The 27,579-nt window shown below is 36.0% G+C and overlaps 1 protein-coding gene across 17 annotated transcripts in view; it reads left to right on the forward strand.

The window, feature by feature from the left end:
- The window catches only part of PRRC2C (proline rich coiled-coil 2C), a 94,628-nt gene that overhangs the window by 22,176 nt on the left and 44,873 nt on the right, over positions 1-27,579 (forward strand). For 9 of the 17 annotated variants that reach the window (XM_005609655.4, XM_005609661.4, XM_005609658.4 and 6 more), the window contains exons 2-12: positions 4,457-4,622; positions 5,398-5,575; positions 6,878-6,987; positions 8,294-8,419; positions 10,108-10,331; positions 13,902-13,984; positions 14,623-14,756; positions 14,831-14,918; positions 15,946-16,096; positions 17,202-17,255; positions 21,304-21,925. In XM_005609655.4, the coding sequence (XP_005609712.1) occupies positions 4,511-4,622; positions 5,398-5,575; positions 6,878-6,987; positions 8,294-8,419; positions 10,108-10,331; positions 13,902-13,984; positions 14,623-14,756; positions 14,831-14,918; positions 15,946-16,096; positions 17,202-17,255; positions 21,304-21,925 (1,882 nt within the window). In that variant the 5' untranslated portion in view covers positions 4,457-4,510. 17 annotated transcript variants of the gene reach the window in all.

Here is a 27,579-nt window from a genome sequence, read left to right on the forward strand (position 1 = left end):
GCGTTTTCTCTCTGTGTAGCTCTCTTCTTTCCAATACTATATCCTAACCATCGTGGTCACCCTGAACTCTCACCTCCATTTTTTCAATTTAGGCAGTCTGCCAGCCTCCACTTGAGTTCCCTTCTCTGTGCCATGACCTGGGAATTCTCCAGGCAGTAAGTTCAGGAAAGCATGGGGATCACTTCATTTGTTTCCTATCTGTTAGGGATCACTGTCCTTCCTTGCCTTATGTTCAGTGTGTTAAGCTCTTTGTTTTATTTATATATAAGTAAAATATACACATACACACACATATATATACCTACATGCACTAGACTGTACATATATTATATATATATATATATATATATATTCAGTTTTTGAGTTGTTTCTGTTGGGAATGTAAATCTGGTCCCTATTACTTCATCTTGGCCGAAAGTGTGAGCCTGTTAGTCTTGATCATTAGTTTCATAGAAAATTCTTATATAGCCATGATTCTTTGATTCATTTTAGGCATCCAAAAGGAATTACATTTTTAGAAATATTTTTAAATAAATTATGCAAAGTGAAGCTAAGTCTTGATGGTGCTTATTCTTGATCGGTTGGATTCCTTTGATGTTTTGTCTTAAAACTAATCTTAATTTTTGAACAAGTCACTGGCTTTTCTGTCCGTTATATGTTGAATGAAGTTTCAGCCTAATTAAGAGTTTCAGGTGTCTTCCAAGCCTTTCAGAAGCAAGACATCAAAAACAAGTAGGCTAAATTAAACTTTGGCTTTAAACTAAAAGTGTCCACATTTAACTGGCAAACCATTATAGTGGAATTAGCCTTTCCAATTTATCCAGTCTCGTTATTTATGGCTGCAAATTCTGTCTTTAGAAATGCATGTTCTTTTATAGCAGTAGGTATATTAAGTGATAGTTCACCATTATTTTTTATTGAATTATCTTCTGATTTCATTTACACTAACGTCAATTATACGTATTTATGATTTACTTTTTTTCTGATATAGTAGGTACTGTAACACATAACAAGAGAGACTCATAAGCATATGAGAGCATAAGTTTATTCTCTGTTCTAGTGGGCTAAGAAGCTGATTCTTTGTCCATCTTTCTCACCTCAGATTACACCCAATATGTATTTTGTTTACTTCTTGTTTGGAAAGAGCATATACCGAAGGGCATAAAATAGACAGTAGCTTAGTAATAGTAGAAGAAACTTTTTACAGAATTTTGAACCTTAGAAAGAACTACTCAAATATGAATTTTATAATATGTTTACAGAAACTTTGACCATATGTAGAGCCTGTATTTTGTGGCTTCAATTTTTGGTCAATTGCTTGTTCTTTCTTTGTGTTTGGAAACTCCTTATAATATATAGGAAAATTTTTGTTTTTCTTTTTAAGTTGGAAAATTAAGATTCATTTTATAGTTCTATCCAAAGCTGTAATGTTTTGTGATGGCTAGAATTGAATTAGATATTCTATCATCCTGTGGTTAAATTGTGTAATGTTACATTGTTTTCCTTGTGTAAGCATGTGGGACAAGCTGAAGTGCCCATCTTATTTTAATTTTTGTTCACTTATGAAATTGAACATTTTAATACATTTGCTTACTGGTATTATTTCTCTAGTGAATTGTGTGTTCATAGTATCAATTTTTGGGTTTCTTCAAGTTTTTTTCTTCGTTTTGTTGAGTTCTTATCTAAGATTCACATTTTGTCCAATGTTGAGATATTTCCTCCGTTGATTCTCAACTTAATTTTTTTAAACTACCATTTTCTTCTCATGCTGTGCAGAATATTTGTTAAGCTTGTTTCTGAAACCCTAATGTGAAATAGGTGCCTGTGTTCTAGGTAAAGTTGAAACTTTATTAAAAACAAAGAAGAAATGTAAGTAGGCAGTGGGATATATTCTTCAGGAGCACAGAGTTCTGGGCTGGAGATGTAACTTTGGGATGATCAATTGGTAGGTGAAGCCATAAGAATGGATGAAATTCCCTACAGAGAAGAGTTTAGAATGAGAAAGGAAGTGAGGACAGGATGGGTAGGTAGCACAGGAGAAAGGATTGGCCTTAGACGGAATGGGAGGAAAGACACACTCCCTTTATTGCAGTGATTCTGAAGACTGCTTGGGTGTTAGAATCACCTGAGGATCTTTTTTCAAAATAAGGATCAATGCTGAGGCCCCACCCCAGCACCTCAGATACTGGTGTATTTTAAATCCTCAGGTGATTTTCATGTGCAGCAAGGATTAAGCACCACTGTCTAAAGTTTTATATGTCTCAGAATCACCTGGAGGACTGACTTACTAAAACAGTGCTTTAAGAGTGCTGCCCATCCTCAAGAGTTTGATTTAATAGTCTGGGTTGGGGCCTGAAAATTTGCGTTTCTAACGAGTTTCTAGATGATGCTGAGAACCACTGTAACAATAGGTGGAAGGAGGAAAGGAAACCCTTGGCAAAGATGGATGTAAGTGCAAATGTACTTGTAAGTTTGCCCCTAGGAAGTTTCAGGAGTTTGTTTCTTGTTATGTTGCTGTCTCTATGATGTAGGCATATGAGGGTCTCCACTTAGAGAGTGTTGCTTGAGTAGTTGTGATGTAGAGGTTTGAGGATTCTTAGGTGTTAAATGAGGGTGAAAGAACAAGTTGACTGTTTTTCTTGATACATCAGTTACTTTTTTTCACCTGAAGAAAGATCTGCTTGAATCTTAATGTTGCCATCTAGTGAATATGCACTGTCCTCTTTTGTCACTGTAAATGAATATTCTTCTTATGTCTTTTTTCATGTTATTGATGAAAATATGTCAACAGGATAGATTCTGGGAGTACAACTCTCTTCATGCCATCATCATTATTAGCACCCTTGGGATAAATTTAATTATATATATTCTTCCACATATGATAGCAAGCTGTCTATATATTAGTGTAGTTGTTGTCATTGCAGGTGAGTTCGTTTCCCAATTTATCTCAAGGAAAAGTGGTTTATTGTAAATGTACACTCAAAGAGCTAAGTGGTTATGTACAGTTCCATGGGGAGGAGACAGCATGATGTAATGGACTGCCTCAGAAGCCTTGATTTCAAATCCAATCTCACCTCTGAACATCAGTGTCCTCATCTGTAAAATCAGGATACTAACTGTATCATAAGGTTATTAGGCTGAAATGAGATAGTAGATGTGAAAATTCTCGATAAATTGTATGAAACTACAGATGTTGAATGTGGTACTTGATACGCATATGAAACCACGTCTCTGCGTGTGGTGCTGATTATGCAATTTACAAATGTAAAACTAGTAGATAAAATGATTTTTATAATGATGGATTTACACGGGCGTTCCTTGACTTTGAATGCCTTTTGTGTGATATACCTATTCTATACTATCTTTGACTCCCATACTTAGTTCTCAATGCTTTTAGCTACTAATGGTTTCTTGGTAGAAGTTGCCACCTTCTGCCATACACCCACCCTAACCACTCAAAGAAAAAAAAAACCCTAAGGTTGATATATATGTACACCTCATTAAATTGAAGGGAAATAGTATGAGAGCTAATTTGTGTCTTCTCTGTTTATTAATAGACTAGTTTTTACTCAGGGTACACCTCCAAGATTAGGGTACATTAGCTCCAAAGATGAAAATTCTCTGTGTGTGAATGTTCATTAAAATAGTGTTTACTTCTAATAACTTCTCATATGTACAGGGACTTATTTTGACAAGTGCACACCGTTTTTTGAACACTTAATCCATAACCATAAAACAGTATTTTTATGTACCTTGGGTTTATGATGAAATGTTTTACCATTTGCAGAGTGTAGAGAAAAGAGAGTGTTCTGTTCTAAACTGTTAAATTAGTAGAGCTTTGTTAGACACATACTGCCTGAAAACACAGGCATGCAATTTATAGGGGAATGATGTTATCCTCCTATCATATTTGGATTCTGTATGTATAGGCTGATGATGCCAGTCACCTCAAGCCCGTTAAATTGAGTAATATTTATTTATAAAATAGACAGTCTCCATAGATTGAATATATTTCTACTCATCTATTCAGAACTGTTCATCTCAGTATGGATTAAAACTCTTATTCTTAAGTGGTTACAAACCGTAAATAACTAATATATTCACTGAGTGCATAGTGGTTTATTTTGATTGGTTTTGTGTGTGTTGTTGGAATTTGACAGTATTAAATGGATTAAAACTCTTATTCTTAAGTGGTTACAAACCGTAAATAACTAATATATTCACTGAGTGCATAGTGGTTTATTTTGATTGGTTTTGTGTGTGTTGTTGGAATTTGACAGTATTAAATGGGTCTGTGAAATTATTATGAGTTACTTAAGATTGATTCTATTTCTCAATGTTTTTATTTTTCAGAAGTTCTGTGAACATTTGAGTTTACTAAATGTTTTAGTTTTTAGTAAGCTAATAAATTCTAAAATCTGCCTTCTTATTTTTCTTTCTCATGTGCGTTTTAAAGACTGGTTTTAAGGGGTGTGTCAGGAGGTTTTGGACTCGATGAGTTTCCACCGAAATGTCGGAGAAGTCAGGCCAGAGCACAAAAGCAAAGGATGGGAAAAAGTATGCGACACTCAGTTTATTTAATACTTACAAGGGTAAATCATTAGAAACTCAAAAAACCACAGGTGAGTAAAATTGAGTGGCATGTCTATTTTTTATGATTTTGTTTTGTTACTGTAAGTGATACACTGGAACTTTCGCTGTTAGGAGCTGGGTCAAACCCATGTTAATGCAACCCTGTATACATTTTATGTACGCATATTTTCCAGGGGATATGAATTAAATATCTTAGAATTGCAAATTAATAAATACGTTTTAAAATGTTAATTTTTTCCTGTTTGTTGTCAGCAGAAAATAATTAGAACTGTGTAGTTCCAAAGGGGAAACTCAGTTAATGAGGTTGATAGGCATAGAGCTATATATGTATTAGTGGGTATTCACTACCACTTTTAATTATGGCATAGAGTCCTGTGGTAGTTTGTTTTGTCTTGTTTTTTGATACCTTGAACCCAGTGTTTATAGTGCAAAGTGAAAACTAGACCATATATGGTACATTACCAGTGTTAATTATGAACATAAAGTCAACATATTTGATCTCTAATATAGTAAGTTTTGAGTTTTGAATAGATTCCCTGAAAAAAATCACAAAACCAGCATTGTTAGTGTTTTCCTTTCCATAGTCTATAGGATTGCATTGTTAGAATTTTCAAAGCACCTGTTTAGCGGTTTGAAACTTTAATATAATTCCTGCGGTGGCTTATGTTGCAGATGTGTGGCTTAGTTTAAAAGTTCTAATGTTGGGATATAATACTTCAAGATCCCCTTGATTTCTGTTTTCTTTCTCTGTTGTTTTAAGAATAAAATAGATGTTCTAAGAAAGTTGATGTTATTGATCTTTAGTTGCAGCTCGACATGGATTACAGAGTCTTGGAAAAGTTGGTATCTCACGGCGTATGCCTCCACCTGCTAACCTCCCAAGTCTCAAAGCGGAAAACAAAGGCAATGATCCAAATGTGAACATTGTACCTAAAGATGGCACAGGATGGGCATCAAAGCAAGAGCAGCATGAAGAAGAAAAGTAAGTCAAAGTCTACTAAAGAATGAAACCATTCCCCTTTCTTTCTAGGGAACTTATGTTTGAGTTCTTTCTATGTGTTGGGTGTTGTACTGCACATGTTACACATCTCATGCCTTTGAAGTCTTATATAGTCAACTTGATTGATTTTCCCCTCTGAGTGGGTTTAGTAGCAATGTTTCTGTGTCAAGATAGAACAGATGACAGAATTGCTAATCACAACTTTTCTTATATATTGTGTCAGGCTCCCTCCTCTCCCACCCCTACCAAATCAGGCATTCTCTTTCTAATAGGATTAAGAGTTGATTCCGTTAAATAATTTGCATGATACTGAGAATTTCTGTCTGCCTGGTTCACTGAAACTGCCTGATGCACGGAGTGCTCTTGTAATATTATTTGAATGAATAAAGAATTAGCAAGAAAGCTGGGATATACTTAATAATATCCCCCTTAATTATCATTCATTCAAGAAATATTGAGCATTCTATGTGTCAAGGATTATGCAGGGCTCATTGAATGACCAAGTTAAGTAGTGGTAATTTTAAAAAATAAGTAATTGGGTACTTGATGCTTTGTGCCTATAACTGTTATCAAATTTCTGTACTCCTCTTTGGGGAGCTTTATATAGTAAATTTGCCTGCTTGGGTAAAGCTTATCACAGACTTACTGTTCTCTGCTTCTTAGTTGTTGTCGAAGTATTTCGTCGTAGCGAACCAGTTACAGGTCTGAGTGTACCAGAAGTGTATTGCATCTCTTAACTACCTTTTTCATTTTTAAGTATCTCATTACAAGGATTGAACAAAACTGTAGACCCTTTAAAACACCTTTAACTTGTGGGGATGCATCAGGCAGGTTGCTGTTGCCTCTTTGAATAACAGTATTAAGTACAGTGATGAACCTGTTGACTACCAAATGGAGAGTTTGCTTGTTAGCCTTAGGCCCTGGCTAATTCCACCACTCCAGACTGTATGTATGCCTATAATGTTATCTCTAATTATAAATATTCACTTCTTCAAAGCAGATTTTTGGTAGCTATGTTCCATAATGAGTGGGTTTGTTTTGTTTTTTTTACAAAATGAAATCAAAGCCGTCTTCTCCTTGGGTTATTCAAAGGTAGGCATGAAGGGGGACAGAAATTGCCGTACTTTGTTTAAAGGAATCTTGCAGAAGGAAAACATTTGTGGGGAGTGCATCTATGAGTAAACATGTAGCCAAAATAATTTGTATACAGACTTACCTCAAATAAAATATTTATTTTATTTAAACATATAATATCTGAAATAATGGATTCATATTTTTTTTAAGAACACCAGAAGTTCCACCAGCACAGCCAAAACCTGGGGTTGCAGCTCCCCCAGAAGTAGCACCTGCTCCCAAATCATGGGCCAGTAACAAGCAAGGTGGGCAAGGAGATGGTAAGTGGACGTTAGCTGGGGAAACTGGTTAGGTTTGACAGTTACTGAACAGCCATGCAGGAGATAAGGGGTAGATTATTGTGTTTTGGCAAGGGCAGAGAACATTACACATTGCTTAACAACGAGGATACGTTCTGAGAAATGTGCCATTAGGTAGTTTCATCGTTGTGTGAACATCGCAGAGTGTACTTACACAAACCTAGATGGTGTAGCCTACTACACACCAAGGCTATATGGTACTAATCTTATGGGTCCACTGTCGATGCAGTCTGTTGTTGACCGAAATGTCATTATGCGGCATATGACTGTACTCAGGCCCTAAAAATGGGTCTTTATTTTTGGGCTAGTTAAGTTGTGGTGTCAAGAACCGAATTTAAGCCAATGATAGAGATTAAAGAAGGAGTCTTTACGATATCCTCTGCCCCTCATTATTTTATCTTTTACCCTACTTGAGCAGACAAAACCTTATACTCAGCTCTTTGAGACATAAAAATACCCTTTTATCCGTGGGGATGCATCAGGCAGGTAGATCGGTAGAAACCATACTCATCTCCATCTGTGCCCCTCAGCCTCTTCTCTTTCAAACATGCTGCTCACGATTTCCATGTTAGAGTAGAGCAAGAGAGTAGCCATAAAGCACAGTAGCTGTAGTATTTTCCTTCCCCTGAGGAATGATGGGCTCCCCCGCAAAATTTGATTTTTCCACTTGCAAGACAGGAAATGTCTATAAGCCGTTGTATGGAGAAACCCATTGAGGACCTCAAGCTACTAAAATCAACTCTTAATTTATGGAAGTATAAAAATAAATAGGTAGGTAGGTAGGTAGATGGGGGAATGGGTGAGAATAGTGAAGTGCAGTCAGCATCTCAGCAGTAAATTAAATGCAGGAATTTTAGCCTCACTGTGATACTTGCAGTGTTGATTCATAAATTCTATTTCAGTAATATCATTTGAACTGATCCTTAGAGTTATTAGCAGAGGAATTTCACTTGTATTGAAAATGTAAGCAGTCGTAATAAAAGAGAAGCAAGTGAAACTCTGTTCACTTGCCTTGTCATCTTTAATGAGTCCTCTGGGACAGTGTCTGGCAGATTCCTTTCTTAGGATTTTATCTCCTCGTGGCTGTTCATTAACTTTCCAAGGGATTCTAATTCTAGATAAATTTAAAATTTTATGGATATGAATAGTCATCATTGAAATGTGGAATAATTTATCAGAAAAAGGCAGAGAGCTCTATCCTGGGAGGGTATTTGCATTACCTTCAGCATAAAAGTTACAGTTAATGTTTTTTAAAAAAAATCTGTAGGAATCCAGGTGAATAGTCACTTTCAGCAAGAATTTCCCAGCCTGCAGGCAGCTGGGGATCAGGAAAAAAAAGAAAAAGAAGCAAATGATGACAACTATGGACCTGGACCCAGTTTACGCCCACCAAGTAAGAGTACTTTCTATGTAATAAAATTACAGAATGAGATTACATTTGTGTTTTATCTTGTGATAGAACCTTCTGCCTGCTGTTGTATATACGACTTGCCTAGTTTGAAAAGGCAGACAGCAACTGTAGTTGCTTGCCGCTCAGGTCTGGTTTTTCCATGAATGCATCAGTATAACTTGAGAACTTGTTGGAAGCGTGTGTCATGGGCCTCACTCCAAAACTACATTTTAACAAGATGCCTGGATGACTTACTTGCACATTAGTATTTGGTCATTTTTACAATAGTAAAATTTTTTGAGCAAACTTCTCCAATATGCAAATATTTGTTTATATATTATATCCGTTTATTTGCTACTCTATTAATATTCAAGGATCTCTTACTTTCTGAACTTAAACTGAGGAACCAAATCAATTTGGATAGTGAGAGATACTTTTATTATGTACATTATAAATCAAAAACTAAACATAGAAATATAAAATCTCTCAGATTTTAAAATGTCTTATTAATTGTATTAGCTTTCATTGTTATTACCAAATGCCTCAAAGGACCTATATACATGGGGAGGTTCCTCTTTGCAATAATGGTTACAAATCCATGTTTCTGATAACCTTATACATTTCATATATCCTTTCGCTCGTTTCTTGTCAAGTCTGGGTAAACCATCTGTTTTTATTCTTATTTTTTAATTGGCATAATGTGGTTGATGACTTTGTATTAGGAATAAATGTGTCAGCTCCATTTTCTTGTTCAGTTGGTTTTCACCAGTTATCTATTGCTGCATAACAAATTTGGCAACTCAAAACAACAAACTGAACTGGACTTAGGATTTCACACAGTATCTGAGGGTCGGGAATCTGGGAGCCACTTAGCTGGAGGTTCTGGCTCAGAAACTCTCACAGCAAAGTTGCAGTGAAGCTGTCATCTGCTGCTGACTTGACTGGGGCTACTGTTCCAAGCTCAGTCATGGTGGTGGTTTTGTATGTGGGCTACTCACAGCGAAGCTTCCCCAAAAAAGTAACGCGAGACAGACAGACATCTCCCACCCAAGATGGAAATCACAGTCCTTTATAACCTAATCTCAGACATGCTGTCACTTCTGCCTTATTCTACAGGCTACACAGACCGATCCTGGTACACTGTGAGAGGGAGATAGAGACCATTTGGGCCACCTTGGAGGCTACCTACCAAACAGGGTTTCCTTGTAAAATCATTTACTGTTTTATTTGGTTAAGTGTAGTTGATCCAGATAATATAGTCACTAAATTTGCTTACTTGGGCACATGTAACTAGCGATAGTAGACTGAAAACAAATGAGTGAGAGCATCGCTGTCAACTCTTCCAGGTTGTAGAACTCCCCCCGACCTTCCCTCAGGACACCTCAGGTATAACAGTAATTTTGGTCTCTATACCAAATATTGGTAAAGCTTAGTAGAAAAGTTCTAATACTTTCTTCCCCAACCCAAACCCATTGATGCCCTCTGAGGTACATCCTTTCTGCTTTGGAAGTGTCTTCTCTTGACTACCTAAACACGTTGAAACATTAGTAGGGCCTATATATTAGACTTTCACTGTTCCTTCACTGTGTTTACTTGTTACTTAAATTTTCTTGGAAATGTGCTTCGTTTGCTTTCATTCTGTTCCATTTTCAGATTTTTTCTTACTCCTTTCTTATCTCTCCCCATACCAGATGTTGCTTGTTGGAGAGATGGTGGTAAGTCTGCTGGTTCTCCTTTAACATCTGACCAAGATGAAAAGCTCCCTGGCCAGGATGAAAGCACAGCTGGAACATCAGAGCAGAGTGATATCCTCAAAGTGGTGGAAAAGAGGATAGCTTGTGGTCCTCCACAAGCTAAACTGAATGGACAGCAACCTGCGCTTGCTTCCCAATACAGAGCTATGATGCCTCCTTATGTGAGTTTTGTTAAATAAGCGAGTGGTTAAATAAGAGGGTTTTGATCTGGGTTCCAAGAGAGAATTAGAATGGGAAGAAGTTTAGGTCTTTATTTTCATTAACATCTAACTATAAATTGCATCATCTTTGATAAGGAACAAATCAGTAGTACCTGTGTTTTTATCATTAATAGGGATCATAGGTATTTTCATGTTGCATTACATTGTTTTAGATACTTCAAAATCTTGTTTGTACTCAACATTACCTCAAAATAGTTATTAGACCCGTGGGTAGACCCATTCATTATTTATTGACCTAATAAAGCAGCACATACATTACCGTATCACAGATTTGTTTTTAAATATTGTAGTTACAGAATTTTAGTACAATTGTTTTCCTTCGTAATACTCACTATTTTAGATTATACATTTGAAAACATTTCTATGAGAAGAGGTCCATAGGATTTACCAGACTGCCAAAGGGATTTGTTCATGGCACAGAAAAGGTTAATACCTGCTTTAGTTCTAAAGCATTTGGTAGTATACTTCTATTTTTTTTAACTTTTCCTTGTGGAATTTTTTCTTTCTTTCTTTTTTTTTTTTTTTTGAGGAAGATTAGCCCCTGAGCTAACATCTGCTGCCAATCCTCCTCTTTTTTCTGAGGAAGACTGGCCCTGAGCTAATATCCGTGCCCATCTTCCTCTACTCTATATGTGGGACGCCTACCACAGCATGGCTTGCCAAGCAGTGCCATATCTGCACCCAGGATCTGAACCCGTGAACCACAGGCCACTGAAGCGGAACATGCACTCTTAACCGCTGAGCCACCAGGCTGACCCCTCATTGTGAAATATTTTAAATACTTGCAAAAATAGAAATAATAGTTTTAATCAACCTCCCTCCTCCCATGTCTACCATCCATCTTCAGCAGTTACTAATTTGTGTTCAGTCTTGTTTCACCTATTTCCTACCACCTCAGATTACTAAAGCAAATCCTAGATAAATCATTTCATCTGTATTTATTTTAGGTTATATGTTCAAAGGTAAAGACTAGGGGGAAAATCCCCAATGCCCTTATCACACCCAAAGAGAAAATTCTTTTAAAATATCAAGTCAGTATTCCAGTTTGCCTGATTGTCTCATAATTAGGATCCAGCTAATGTCCATTCCTTGAGATTGGTTGATTTTTCTCTTAGGAATCTTCTTTTCTACTGGGACCTCTTTCCCTCCATTTTATTTTCGTTGGAGTTTATCGGTTACAATGTATTTTATTTATTGTCCTGTAGGGTTTCTCATAGTCCAGATTTTGCTGATTCCATCTTTGTAGTTTCATTTAATATATACTTCTGACCTGTATATTTCCTATAAATTAGTAGTTAGATTTGGGGCCCTCATTCATTTGTTTGCTATCAGCCTACTTTGAAATTATATGGCAAGTTACATGTGCCCAAGTTAATAAGTTTACATTTTTCAAGATATCATTAATCTCAAAGGAAAGTAGAATCTACTTCTTATATTTGTTTTTCTTATGATTTATCTCCTAAATATTCGAGCTCTATATATCCATATTTTCTATTTTTTCTTTATTATTTAACTATTCTAGGGTAGAAGAGCAAAATAAAAGATTAAATATAATTACTCATTAAATATTTTCCCCCAAAAAGCGGGGAGTATAGAAATCAGTCTTATATACTAACCTGGCCTTGATAAATGATTTACACCCAACTGCTTGTCTCCTAGTAATTTTCAAGTTGTGCTTTCAGAGGTCTCTGAATTTCCAGGTGGAGGGATGGGATGGGATAAGGGAAGCTAAGAGGAGAGACCAAGTGAGCTTTCTTCCCAATTCCATCAGTGATTTTATTTCAATACAGTATTATGCTAATTAGCAAAAGCAAAAATGTTTTAAACACCTCTACTGTATATTGAGAATTTAAAGATTGTTTCTACAATTAATTTTGTGACGAATTCCTAAATTTTAAACATTTGATACCACGTCAAGTTAATCTTTATACCTGAATAATCAGCAGAAGGATCTAATGCAACTTTAGCTATGAATATTTGCCCCCAGTAGTGTATTTGCTTATTTGAGTACAGAAGTGTGATGCAACCGAAAATTCTCCAGAGTATTCCCCCAACAAAAAGCTTCCCCAGTTGATTTTCAGCTGCTGTTTAACTTAATTAACTTTGCTTTAACCCTGCTTAAAAATTTCTTTAGTCAGTATAATCATATAAACATAGCCTTTCTTCAGGTATAAAATAATTTCCTCATGTAACAGTTATTTTTTTAGGAAAAGTAATCTATTGTAGGATATAAATTATGTATTTAAGGTCATATCATTTCTTTTATATATATGTATAATTTGAGCTGGATACAAGCAAATAGTAAATAACCAAGCACTCCTTGACATTTCTTCCCTTCCAGGTCATAGGATGGATCCCTTGGTGTTTATTATTTGTCTTCATAATCTAGCTTATAATTTTTCCTAAACTTAGCTTCCCAAAGCTAAGTTCCCATGGAGCGCATTATCTTTAGGCCTCAGTTTATAATTACATCTGTGTAATAACTTGACTCAGAATCCAGCTATTCCCTACCCGTAGAAAATCTCCAAGTAGGTGTCTACTCACCTCCTCCCTGACTCCCTTGCGTTATAGACTTTTACTTTTTTTTTTCTTCTGCTTTTTCTCCCCAAACCCCCCAGTACGTAGTTGTATATTTTAGTTGTGGGTCCTTCTAGTTGTGGCATATGGGACACCACCTCAGCGTGGCCTGACCAGCAGTGCCATGTCCACACCCGGGATTCGAACCAGCGAAACGCTGGACCGCCGAAGTGGAGTGCGAGAACTTAACCACTCAGCCATGGGGCTGGCTCCCTATCTTTTACTTTTACCTGAACTGAGTTCCTCTTTATTACCAACAAATCTGCCTTCAATTAATTTACTCCTGCATTAGGATGAAGTCTCATATTATTTGTTTCACGTATTCAAACTTCGTTAAGGCTTTGCAGTTTTCTGGGGTGCATGCATGTTGTCTTTTTTAGTTTTTCATATCAATACAGTCATTTTAATGTAATTTTGTTAATGGGCTAACAGAAGTTCCGTATATGATGTGCCCTAGTATTACCTCCATTTGTGAAGACTTGGTGGAGGCAGTAGTCTTACAGAAGGCTTGTTATTGAGGGTGAATGATGATCTATACCAGCACATAAAATTAATTATTCATAGTACTGTTTATTTTATTATTTTTCCGAGGAAGATTAGCTCTGAGCTAACGTCTGCCAATCCTCCTCTTTTTTCTGAGGAAGACCGGCCCTGAGTTAACATCCGTGCCCATATTCCTCCACTGTATATGTGGGACACCTACCACAGCATGGCTTGACAGTGGTGCCGTGTCTGCACCCGGGATCCGAACTGGTGAACCCTGGGCCGCCGAAGCAGAACATGCGCACTTAACTGCTGCACCACTGCGCTGGCCCCCAGTACTGTTTATTTTAATCATTCTTTCTTTAAGTTATAATTTCAGGCTTAGTCAGGATGATCTTTTTTTTAATAACTGGGTTGCTGTATATATCAATCTTTGTTTCCTTTATTCAGATGTTTCAGCAGTATCCAAGGATGGCATATCCTCCTCTGCATGGTCCAATGAGGTTTCCACCTTCTTTATCTGAAACGAACAAGTAAGACTATTAAATGGTTAAAGTCTGCAAGGCAGATATATGTTGATTAAGTTTTTCAGGAGGGCGAGTGGATTGCGGTGATTGATTCGCTATTCTGTCCTCAGAGTATAATTGCCATTAACAAGTGATTGGCTAACTTTTATAAGACAGGACAAAAATATTTCATTCCTCTAAAACTTTAAATTAGTTGTCATAAAATTCTGAAAACTGAAAATCATGGCCCTAAAAATTGATGACATTTGTTTATCCCTTCCTCCTTCCATGGTGTTAATGACTCCCCCTTCTTCTTTTTGCTTGAGCACCCTGCTGAATGATGGTTTTTCTTAAAGTTCTTTATTTTGAGATTAATATTAGTCTTAACCATATTATCCTTTAACATATGTTCGTTTTATTTTAAATATTTGACAATTAAAGAAACCTTATCTGTTGTTAAATACTTGCACAGGAATTATGTACCCTCTTAAATTTGTGTATTGATATTATAATTTCTTTGTACATATGTCAGGTGCAGAATATTTTATATATTGTGATGTACAAAACACTAATGTTGAATTGAAATGAACTAAATTCTAATCTTTTAATGTTTTCCTAATTTAATATCATTAAAACTTTGTATCCTTTATAACTTGGTTCATTAGAGGCCTTCGAGGAAGAGGCCCGCCTCCTTCTTGGGCCTCTGAGCCTGAACGCCCCTCCATTCTTAGTGCCTCAGAACTGAAGGAGCTTGATAAATTTGATAATTTAGATGCTGAAGCTGATGAAGGTTGGGCAGGTAAGAGACAAACTAAGCATTTTTAGTTTTTAGATGTTTTAAACAGTCAATCTGAGTCTTTCTTAATTTAACAGGTGCTCAGATGGAAGTAGATTATACGGAACAGCTGAATTTCAGTGATGACGATGAGCAAGGAAGTAGTAGTCCTAAAGAAAATAACAGGTAAGTTGTTGTGATATCTTTTACGAATAATAGTATGAATTTGTTGATATAACATTAGCCATTTATGCAGAGAAGCTTCATTAATAGGTGTTTATTCCTTATTTATAGAAATTTCTACATTCTACTCCAAGGACTTGTAGTGAGTGGAAAGGTGATTAATGAGCCAAATTTAAGTACAGCTAATCAAGGAATTAAAATTTGATGTTTCTAAAGAAAATACATATTTAAAAGAAGATGTTTAGATGCTTTCCATCTAATTGGAGATATTTTGAGAGACAGTGTCAGGGATCATTTAAAACTTGTAACTTGCTTGACCTGATACATATTTACAAAATTGGAGAAAAATTACTTTGAGTCTTTGACTTTTTAAACTTAACAAGCAGCATTAAAGTCTTGGAAAATGGGAGCTTTTAATCTTCTCTTTCTTCTGGAATATAGAGGCATCAGCATCAGGAATATGTAAGTTATATTAGCATAAAAGTTAGGCTCTTAAAATACACAGGAGCTTGCATGCACATATTAGTATAGTTCTTCAGTCATGACATTGTAGTACACAGCTGTTTCATGATCAGTTGTGAGATTCCTGTGCTTTGTTGTGATTTTTGAAAATACTGTAGTTGGGTTTATCTTTTTCATTAAATCAGACTAAATTAGAATATAGGTATTAATTATCTGTAATATTAGTTGCATTCAGATGAAATTTTTTGGTGGGGGTGAAGAAAATGATGGGATTGTATTCCTTTGCCAGGTTGTCTGTGAGGAATCAGGGTCCATATTTGATGACTACTGTATTGCACTTTATACTTTGTAATAATAACCTGTTCAAGCCCAGTCCCCAACACATTATATAGCTTGTATTCATTGAGTGAGTGAATTAGCGCCACTGGGTCACAAAACCATCTCATTCCTTGATAGATTTCCCCTCCAAAACCGTATGGAAATAAGGTCTTTTTTACATAGAGAAAATGCATTTACTTATGGTAGAGTTCGTCTACTTTATTATTTCATCTGGATTTTGATTCTTTAGTGAGGATCAAGGTTCAAAAGCCTCAGAAAACACTGAAAACCGAAAAGAAGCAGATGAAGTTTGCAGCACTAAATCGTCTTCTCAGATACCTGCTCAGCCATCAGTAGGTCCACCAAAAGGTCCCTATGGGAAAGGACCTCCATTTAATCAGGTTTGTTGGCCTCAGGGCGATCCTTGTCACTGCAAACACTGTGGATGAATTAATTTTATAATTTGTAGAGTTGGAAGAAGACTTAAGAAAAGGGAACTACATATTTTTTCTTGAATAGCTCTAGATCTAAACCATAATTTTATTGCAGATTAACAGGAACTGTCAATACAGTAGCTAAAATTATCAAGTAGAAATTAAAATTTCGCTTTTTTTTCCTTGTAATAGCTTGATCATAGCAAAGTGGAAGGAAAAATTTTTTTTTCCAAACTAACATTTCTGAAGTGCTTTATGGTTTACTCAGTGCTTGGTGAATACTAGTCAGTATTCATATGTGAAATTGTGTGCGATCTGAGTAGGGAAATCAAACACGGGGAGTAGAGAAATCCGCTAAGTCTAAGCCAATTCCAAGAACATTGTTAAAGAATAGAAATATGTAGGCAACAGATACACTTGATCTTACTTCTGAGATGTCAGGAGCTACAGTGCAAACTGGGAATACAGAAGGGCTACCTTCCACAGAATCTACTTAACTCATGGTATACTCAGCATGTATTTGTTGGATTCATAGAAAACACATGAAGGAACCAGTCCTTTCAGGGAGGTAAAACTAGGTAGCTAACAGTCTCTATGAAAGGAAAAGAAAGCCAGCAAGCATCAGTTACAATACAGCATGGTCAGTGCTGTGACAGAATGCACGTAGTGATTTCATAGAGAATTCTGGGGGAAAGGTTTTGCAAGAGACTTGGTACTTGAAACAGGAATTAGCCAGTAAACAAAGGGAAGTGAATGATTCCAAGCTGTGGGAACCTATTCAGAGTAGACAAGTATGGGAAAGCAAGTCCTCAGTAGTTGGATATGGGAGAGGACTGACAGTTACATAAGAATCAGTTATTAAGTCTTGAAATGGCAGAGTAATTCTATAGAACGTGAAGTTATTTTGTAGTGAGTGGTATAGTTTTATTAAAAAAGAGAAAAGGATAAAGATGGTTTACTTTTTACAATCTTTTGGTCTCACTGAAAAAAAATCAGTACATTTGCAAATATTTCCAGTAGATGTCTTTTATCTCATCTGATTACTTTGTAACAGTCCTTTTCTTTATAATAGGAACGGGGACCATCTTCACACCTGCCACCACCTCCAAAGTTGCTTGCACAGCAGGTACATCTTAACTAAATTCTGGTTTATGTCTGTATGTATTATTTAACTTTGTTTTAATGGAAACGTTCTGTGTATGTTTCTTATTTATAACTTTTAGGAAATAGTTATGGCCTTTACCTTGTAGCTCCTGCATGTCTTCCTCTTTTCATTCTCAGCTGATAAACATCCTCCTCGTTTCTCTAAGAAAATAAGAGGCACCTCTTTTTCCCATTTCAGTGCACTTCATATTCTGACTTCTTCCTGTTGTCCTTGCTACTAAGGACAGCCCTTCTGTTTGTTCCCAGGATCCCATCTTCTGTCACTTGCCAGTAATGTTTTCTTCCGTCTTAAAATTTTTTTTAAAAAACCAACCCTCCTTTAACTCCCACTACCCCCTATCTCCCTGCAGTTTCCACTCTATTTCTCTGTTCTTCATGGCATAATTGTTTTAGTGAGCTGTTTACACTTGCTGTCTTCACTTTTTCTCATTAATCTTCTCCAGTGATGCTTTCATCTCCCATTATACTTTTGAAACTGTTACCATCCATCTTGCCAAATCCAGTTCTCATCTTCATTTTGCTTAAATCTCAGCAGCAGTTGCATAGTTAATCTTTCCATCCTTCTTAAAACATTTTTTTTAACTTGCTTTTTAGACGTCACACTATTTTGTTCGCTTTCTTCTATTTGTATTCCCTCTGGCCTCCTACATTGGCTTTTAAGTGTTGGAGGGCTCAGGGCTGTCTTCTCATTCTGTTTTCTAACTATATCCTTTCCCTAGGAGATCTCATCCATGTGCTCATGGCACTCAAATGTTTATCTCGACCCCTTAAAGCTCCACCCTGACTTCAAAAGTCATGCATTCAACAATCAGTTCAACATCTCCACTTGGATCTCTGATAGATATCTCATACTTAATATGTCCAAACCATAGCAAACCCCTATTCCCACGCATATGCAGTCCTGCTTCTTCCCATGTCTTCCCTGTCTTAGGTAACAGCATTATCATTCGCCCGTTTGCTCAGGTTAAAACCTAGGAGTCACTCTTAACTCTTCCTTCTTTTTTACCTTATATCCAGCCTAATCTATCAGCAAATTATGTTACCTCTAGAGCTTCAAGATATATTCCTACACTGAGTACTTACTGCCACCTGTTATATTTCATTTGAACTATCAAAGTAGGTTCTTAACAGATCATCTTGCTTTCCTCTCTTGCTACCTGCTCACCACCCACCTCCATCCCAAATTCCCCTATAGTAAATATAATCTTTTTATTTTTATTTTTTTTATTTTTATTTTTTTTTAAAGATTTTATTTTTTTCCTTTTTCTCCCCAAAGCCCCCCGGTACATAGTTGTATATTCTTCCTTGTGGGTCCTTCTAGTTGTGGCATGTGGGACGCTGCCTCAGCGTGGTTCGATGAACAGTGCCATGTCCGCGCCCAGGATTCGAACCAACGAAACACTGGGCCCCCTGCAGCGGAGTGCACGAACTTAACCACTCGGCCACAGGGCCAGCCCCGATATAATCTTTTTAAACTATATTTTAGGTCGATCGTTCCTTGCTCAGGTCCTTCTCATGGTCTTCAAGGTTTCTGTCTACTCTTCTGATTTCTTCTACTTTTCTCTCTGTTCTTGCTACACAAGCTTTATTCCAGTTGTTTTTTATTTCACCCTCAAGACATTTTATTTACTGTTTCCTCTAATTGGAACACTCTTCCTGAGTTCTTTCCTATGATCAGATTCTTTGCTCAGATATTACTGCTTTAGAGGCCTTCCCTGATCCCCCTACTAGAATAGGTACACATACCACACCATCACCGTCATCTCCACCGGTCATTTTCCTTTTATCCACTGGCTGCTCTTTAGCATTTCTGTACACATACAGGCTAAAACTAAAACATCTAGAAGGAAGTCTTTATGAACCTTCTTCAGCAAGGATGTCTTGGATAAGACACAAAAGGCATGAATTAGAAAGAAAAAAGAAATTGATCACTTGGGCTTTGGAAAACATCCCTAAGGCAATGAAAAGATATGTCACAGAAAAAAACATTACTAATACATTTGACAGAGAACTTTTATTGGGATATATATGTTTTATAAAAAAAAAATCTTACAGCTCAATAAGACAAATAGCACAACAAAATAATTTGAACATTCACTTCACAAAATAAGATCTACAGATGGCCAATAAGCACATGAAAAAGATGTTCAGTATATTTAGTTACAGAAAAATGCAAATCAGAACCACAATGAGATTTTGTTATACATCCAAAATTTAAAAGGCTGATGACACCAAATGTTGGCAAGGATGTAAATAGCTCACACCCTCAGAATGCTGATGGAGCCGTAAAACCTAGTAATCACTTTGGAAAACTTTTTGGCAGTCTCTTATAAAGTGAAACATATACTTGCCATATGACTTTGCAGTTCCACTCCTAGGTGTTTATCCAAATGAAAAGAAGCTGAATGAAAACATATTTACATCAAGACTTAGGCATGAATGCCCATAGCTATTTTATTCATAGTTGAAAAACTAGACTCAATCCATGTGTCAATCCGCGGATGAAACAATGTACCTATGATAGAATGCTATTCAGCAATAGAATGGAGCAAACTGCAGATATAGACAATGACCTCAAAATTATAACCCTGAGCACAAGAAGCCAGACGCAAAAGAGAGTATAGCTGGATTTATCCATTTGTATGAAATTCTAGGAAAGGCAAAACTACACTGTACTGCCAGAAGTAGATCAGTGGTTGCTTGGGGTCAGGGGAGTGGACGGAGGAGTGATGAAAAGGCTCTATCTTGATGGGTGGTTGTTACACAAGTGTATCATTTACGCAAACTCATTAAACAATACAGTTAAAATATGTGCATCACATTTTATGTAAATTATACTTCGATGAAGTCGCTTTTCAGAAAATGCTTACTCTGAGTTTACTGTGTAAATTAGATACTTTTATATAATTATTTTGTTTTTACAACGTGTGTCTGAGCTATAGATGAAGTAACTGAGCACCACAGAGATTAAGTGATTTGCCTGAGACAGCACTATTAGTAAATGACAGAGTCTGGATTCATGTTTTTTTAATATTTAATTCAGTGTTTGTATCATACCATTGTTTTCTCTTTTGTAAGCATTCTGACTGGTGATATGGCCTTTAAGGTTTCTTCATGTAGTAGCTATTAAAAATCAGTATTTTTGAAACGAATTTCTTAAGTTCCTCAATGTTTCAGTCCTTCATGTACTCTCTTTATTCTGGTGATCTTCGCATAGTTGCTGGCAGTGATTTTAGACTTGGTAGTAATTGTTTTAGAACACATTAATTGAAAATTGAATCATTAAAACTTGATCTCTCAGCTGATCCCCTCACCCTCCACTGTAGTTCCTAGATGTGCCTTTCTGGATCTTTTAGCTTAAACATAGAACTCTCTCAACCAAGTCTTGATATCTAGGAATTTCTTCTCCTTTGGAGTGCCAGCAGCAGCAGTCTCCCATTTTCTTCGCCTAGCTTCTTTGACTATGTGCTTTTTTTCCCTGGTTAACTGTACCTAATCGTCTCAGGGCTCATGTGGTGCCATTTTGCATCTTTATGTACTTCTTTCTCCTCCTCTAGGCATTCTGTCTCTGGCAGTTGCTGCAAAAGCACTCATATTCTAAATTTCCTTTGTCTCTAATAAATTTAGATTTTTGAAATTCATGTTGTGACAGCTTCTGATTTTATTCAACAAATAGTGAGCAGCAATATCTGGCACAATAACTGGTACATGCTCAGTAAATATTAGATGACGGGATTAATTATTCTGGTCTTAGTTTTGGGAATTATCTAGACTTAATATTTTCTCCATGTTGTTACTTGTTTGCATTTTTTTCCTTCTTCTCCTCAAAGCCCCCCAGTACATAGTTGTATACTCTAGTTGTGAGTGCCTCTGATTGTGCAACTTGTTTGCATTTTAATGTTCATGTATCATCAGGAAAATTTGTTGACATTTTCTCATGCCTGCGATAACCAGTGTTGGTCAAAAATAGATTTGTCATACTCATCTGATAATTTATCATAATGTTTCAGCATCCTCCTCCAGACCGACAGGCAGTACCTGGAAGACCAGGCCCTTTTCCCCCCAAGCAGCAAGTACCAGATGAAGATGAAATATGGAAGCAAAGAAGACGACAACAGTCAGAACTTTCTGCAGCAGTGGAACGTGCTCGTAAGCGGCGTGAGGAAGAAGAGCGAAGAATGGAAGAACAAAGGAAGGCAGCATGTGCGGAGAAACTGAAACGATTGGATGAAAAGCTTGGCATAGTGGACAAACAACCATCTCCAGAGGAAATCAGAGAAAGGGAGCGAGAAAAAGAACGGGAACGTGAGAAAGAACTTGAAAAAGAGCATGAACGGGAACGAGAGAAGGAAAGGGAGAAAGAAAGAGAAAGGCAACAGGAGAAGGAGAAAGAACTGGAGCGAGAGCAGGAAAAACAGAGAGAAATGGAGAAGGAAAGAAAACAAGAAAAAGAGAAAGAACTAGAACAGCAGCAGGAAAAGGAAAAAGAACTACATAAGATCAAAGAACAGGAAAAGGAATGTGAATTGGAAAAGAAAGAGAGAGAGAAAGCGGAGGAAAAAATCGAACACCAAGAACCTACTTTGGAGCCTATGGTAGAAAAACCAGAAAATGAAAACAACTGTAATAAAGGTATGATATTCTTGTTTGCTCTTATATGAGCTTTACAAAAGGATTCATATTTCTTACAGTGTGGATGTTTGTGTATTTTTAATATATATAATCTAAATAAAAGTGATTGGGTTTTTTTTTTTGAAGTTGAATTTTATTGGATACTTTAGTTTGCTTTTTCCATGATTTGGTTTATTATGGTAAAGTATATGTAACAAAATTTAGCATCGTACCTATTTTTAGGTGTACAGTTCAGTGGTTTTAAATACATTCATAATGTTGTACAACCATCACCGCTGTCCATCTCCAGAACTTTTTTCGTTTGTAAAACTGAAACTCTCTACCCATTAAACAATAACTGTCTATTGTTCCCCAGCCCCGGCAACCACCATTCTGTTTTCTGTGTCTATGATTTTTGACTACTCTAGGTACCTCATATAAGTGCGATCATACAGTATTTGTCTGTTTGTGACTGACTCATTTCATGTAGTATAATGTGCTCAAGACATATTGTAGCATATTGCATAATTTCCTTTCTTTTTAAGGCGAATCTTACATTTAGCTTATCCATTCATCTGTTGGTGGACACTTGGGTTGATTCTATGTTTTACCCATTTTGAATAATGTTGCTGTGAATGTGAGAGTACGAATAAGTCTATTTCTTTTGAGTACATACCTGGAAATGGAATTGCTGGGTCATACGGTAGTCCCATTTTTAATTTTTTGAGGAACCGTCATACTGTTTTTCGTAGCGACTGTACCATTTTACATTCCCACCAACAATGTGCAAGGGTTCCAGTTTCTTTGTATCCTCACCAACCTTTGTTACTTTGTTTTGTTTCTGTTTTTTACGTAGCCATCCTAATGCCTATGAATGATATCTCATTGTAGTTTTGATTTGCATTTCCCTAATGATTAGTGATGTTGAGTATCTTTTCATGTGTTTACTGGTCAATTTGTATAACTCCTTTGGAGAAATGTCTGTTCAAGTCCTTTGCCTATTTTTGAATTGGATTGTTTGTTGTTGAGTTGTAGGAGTTAGCTATACATTGTAGATGTTAATCCCTTATCAGATATATGATTAGCTGATATTATCTCCCATTTCATAGGTTGCCTTTTTACTCTGGATATTCTTTCAATGCACAAAACTTCTTGATTTTCATGCAGTATAATTTGACTATTTTTTCTTTTGTTGCCTCTGCCTTTGATGTCATATCAAAGTCGTCATTACCAAATCCAATGTCATGAAGCTTTTGCCCTATGTTTTCTTCTAAGAGTTTTATAGCTTTATGTCTTAGATTTAGGTTTTTGACCTATTTTGAGTTAAGTTTTGTATGTCATGTTAGGTAAAGGTCCAACTTCATCCTTTTGCATGTGGATATCCAGTGTTCCCAACACCATTTGTTGAAACGACTGTCCTTTTCTCTGTTGAATGGTCTTGGCACCCTTGTCTAAAATTATTTGAACATATATGTGACGGTTTATTTCATGGTTTTCTCTTCTATTCCATTGGTCTATATGTCTGTCGTTATGTCAGGATCACATTGTTTTTGTTACTATAGCTCTGTAGTTGGTTTTGAAATCAGGATGTGTGAGTCCTTCATCTTTATTTTTTTTTTCAAGATTGTTTCTGGGTTCCTTGAGATTCCATAAGAATTTTATGAATCCATATGAATATGAATTTTAGGGTGAGTGTTTCTATTCTGTAAAGAATTCCATTCAAATTTTGATAGGTTTGCAAGTTTCTGTAGATTGCTTTGGGTAGTATTGACTTGCTAACAATCTTAAGTCTTTTAATCCATGAACATGGTATGTATCTCCGTTTATTTATGTCTTCAATTTCTTTCTGCAATATTTTGTGAATTTTATTGTACAAGTCTTTCACCTTCTTGGTTTCTTCCCCTAAGCATTTTATTCTTTTTGAAGCTATTGTAAATGAAACTGTTTTTGTAATTTCCTTTTAAGATTGTTCATTCTTAGTATATAGAAACATTGCTAGTGTATGGAAATGCGGGTAATTTTTGTGTGTTGACTGTATCCTGCTACTTTGCTGAATTCATTTAATAATTCTAATAGTTTTTGTGGAATCTTTAGTGTTTTCTATATATAAGATCATATCATTTGTGAACATAATTTTACTTTTTCCTTTCCATTTTGGATATTCTTTTATTTCTATTTTCTTGCCTAATTACTCTGGCTCAAACTTGTAGTAGTAAGTTGAATAAAAGTGGTGAAAGTGGGCATTCTTGTCCTGTTCCTTTTCTTTGAGGAAGACCTTTCAGTCTATCACCATTGAGTATGGTGTTAACTGTGGGTTTTTCATATATTGCTTTTATTATGTTAAGGTAGTTTCCTTCTGTTCCTAGTTTATTGAGTATTTTTATCATAAAGGTGTGTTGAATTTTGTCAAGCGCCTTTTCTGCTTCAATTGTGATGATTGTGGTTTTTTCCCCTTCATTCTGTCACTGTAGTGTATTACATTGATTGATTTTCATATGTTGAACCATCCTTGGATTATATCCCACATCGTCATGGTGTATCATGCTTTCAATAAACTGATGATTTCTGTTTGCTAGTATTTTGTTGAGAATTTTTGCATCAACATTCATAAGAGATAATTGTCTGTACTCTTGTAGTGTCTTCCTCTTCTTCAATTTTCTGGAAAAGTTTGAGAAAAATTGATTTTAGTTCTTTAAATGTATGGTAGAATTTGCCAGTGTAGCCATCAGTTCCAAGGCTTCTCTTTGTCATGAGATTTTTGATTTTCGAGGCGATCTCTTTATTAGTTAAGTCAGTTTGCATTTTTTGTTTCTTTGATTTAGTATTGGTAGGTTTTGTGTTTTTAGGAATTTGTCCATTTCATCTAGGTTATCCAATTTGTTGATGTACAATTGTCTGTGACACTGTAACAATCCTTTTTATTTCTGTAGAATTGGTAGTAATGTCCCAATTCTTATTTCTGATATTAGTAATCTGACTGAGTCTTCTCTTTTTTCCCTTAGTTTATCTACCTAGCTAAGGGTTTGTCAATTTTGTTAATCTTTTCAAAGAACCTGCTTTTGGTTTCATTGATTTTTCTCTATTTTTCTGTTCTCTAATTTATTCATCTCTGCTGTGATCTTTATTTCCTTTCTTCTAGTTAACTGGGTTTAGTTTGTTCTTCTTATTCTTGTTCCTTAAGTTATAATACTAGGTTGTTGATTTGAGACTTTTCTTGTTTTTTAAGGTAAGCATTTATAGGTATAAATTACCCCCTTTGCACTGCTTTTGCTGCATCCCGTAAGTTTGGGTATGTTGTGTTTTTGTTTTCATTCATCTTTTAAGTATTTTCTAATTTCCATTGTGATTTCTTTTTTGATCTATTGGTTGTTAAAGAGCATGTTATTTAATTCCACAGTTTTTGAATTTTCCAGTTTTACTTCTGTTATTGACTTGTAGCTTCTCTCACTGGTCAGAGAAAAATACTTTGTATGATATTTATCTTTTTAAATTTTTTGAGAGTTAATTTTGGACCTGACATATAGTCTATCCTGGAAATTGTCCTGTGTGCACTTGAAAAGAATGTGTATGTTGTTGTGTAGAGGGTTTCTCTATATGTTAGATCTAGTTGGTTTGTCTTAAATCCTCTATTGCCTTACTTTTCTTCTATCTGGTTATTCTATCTATTATTGAGAATAGGGTATTGAAGTCACCAACTATTAATGTAGAACTGTCTATTTATCCCTTCAATTTTGTCAGTTTTTTGCTTTATATATTTTGATGTTCTGTTAATAGGTGTGTAAATATCTGTAATTGTTATATCTTGCTGTATTGAACCTTTTATTAGTATGTAATGTCTTGTAAAACTTTTTTTATTTAAAGTCACTTTTGTCTGATACTAGTATAGCTACTCTGCTCTCTTTTGGTTACTATTTACGTGGAATATATTTGTCCTTCTTTTCGTTTTCAATATGGTCGTATCTTTGGATCTAAAGTGAGTTTCTTGTAGCTAGCATATAGTTGGATTATGCATTTTTATCCATTCTGTCTCTCTCTTTTGATTGGAGTCCAGTTTAATTCATTTACATTTAAAGTAAGTTTGGGTTAGAAGGGACTTAGGGTATTTGTTTTCTATATGCCTTATAGCCTTTTTGTCCCTCGTTTCTTGCATTACTGTCTTCTTTTGTGTTTAGCTGACTTTTGTAGTGAAATGTTTTAAATTCCTTTTGTTTATATTCTGTTGCTATTTTCTTTGTTTTTACTACAGGGGTTACATTTAACATCCTATAAGACTCTAGTTTGAATTTATACCAGCTTAACTTCAGTAACACACAAAAACTGTGTTCCTTTTCCTTTAACAGCTTCATTCCCTCCCTTTTTGATGTCACAGAATTACATCTTTATACAGTGTATTCCCAGAAACATAATTAATAATTCTTTTAAATGCAGTAGTTTCTTAAATTATGTAGAATTACACACTATTGTTATGATACTACTTGCTTTTATAATTGTCCATGTATTTGTCTTTATTGAGATCTTCATTTTGTCATACACCTTTGATTTACTATCTAGGCTCCTTCATTTCACCCTGCAGGACTCCCTTGAACATTTTTTGCAGGGCAGGGCAGGAAGTAATGAACTCTCCCTCAGGTTTATCTGTGAATGTTTTAATTTCTCCCTTATTTTTGAAGGATAGTTTTGCTGGCCGTAGGAATCGTAGTTGCTATTTTTTTTCTTTTAATGCTTTGAACACTGCCTTCTGACCTCCAGTGTTTCTGATGAGAAATCTGATAATGTTATTGAGAAGCTCTTGTATGTGAGTTCTCTTGGTGTTTTCAAGATTCTCTGTCTTTGTCTTTTGAAAGTTTGATTATAGTGTGTCTTAGTTGGGTCTCTTCTTGGAGTTTTTTAAGCTTCTTAGATGTTTATATTCATATCTTTCATCAAATTTGAAGTTTTAGGCCATTATTTCTTCAAATATTCTCTCTACCCCTTTCTCTCTTTTTTTTTTTTTTAAACACTTTTTTTTTCTTTTTTTTTTTTTTAAAGATTTTATTTTTTCCTTTTTCTCCCCAAAGCCCCCCGGTACATAGTTGTGTATTCTTCGTTGTGGGTTCCTCTAGTTGTGGCATGTGGGACGCTGCCTCAGCGTGGTCTGACGAGCAGCGCCATGTCCGCGCCCAGGATTTGAACCGACGAAACACTGGGCCGCCTGCAGCGGAGCGCGCGAACTTAACCACTCGGCCACGGGGCCAGCCCTACCCCTTTCTCTCTTGCTTCTGGACTCCATCAGTGTGTGTGTTAGTGTATTTGATCTTGTCCCACTGGTCCCTTAGGCTTGGTTTACTTTTCTTCAAACTTTTTTTTTCCTCCCCCGTATTCCTCTGACTTAATAATTTCCATTGTCCTATCTTCTAGTTTGCTGATACTTTGTTCTGCTTGCTCAAATATGTATTTGAGTAAGAGGTGGAGGATGCATAGCTGGTACTCTGCTAAGATCTTTAATTGACTGAAATTAACCACAATTTATTGTCGAAGCCTTCCCCTGGAAGTTACAAGCCTTCAATAGCCTCTAGAGTTCCAAAATAGTTACACCAGACAGATTCTGCCAGCCCAATTGCTGTCTAGGCTGGGGAGGAGATTCCTGGTACTTTCTACTCCACCATCATCCCAGAATCCTCTCTGTATTATATAAA

This window comes from Equus caballus, chromosome 5, assembly GCF_041296265.1.
Source record: "Equus caballus isolate H_3958 breed thoroughbred chromosome 5, TB-T2T, whole genome shotgun sequence".
In the NCBI taxonomy this organism is placed as follows: domain Eukaryota; kingdom Metazoa; phylum Chordata; class Mammalia; order Perissodactyla; family Equidae; genus Equus; species Equus caballus.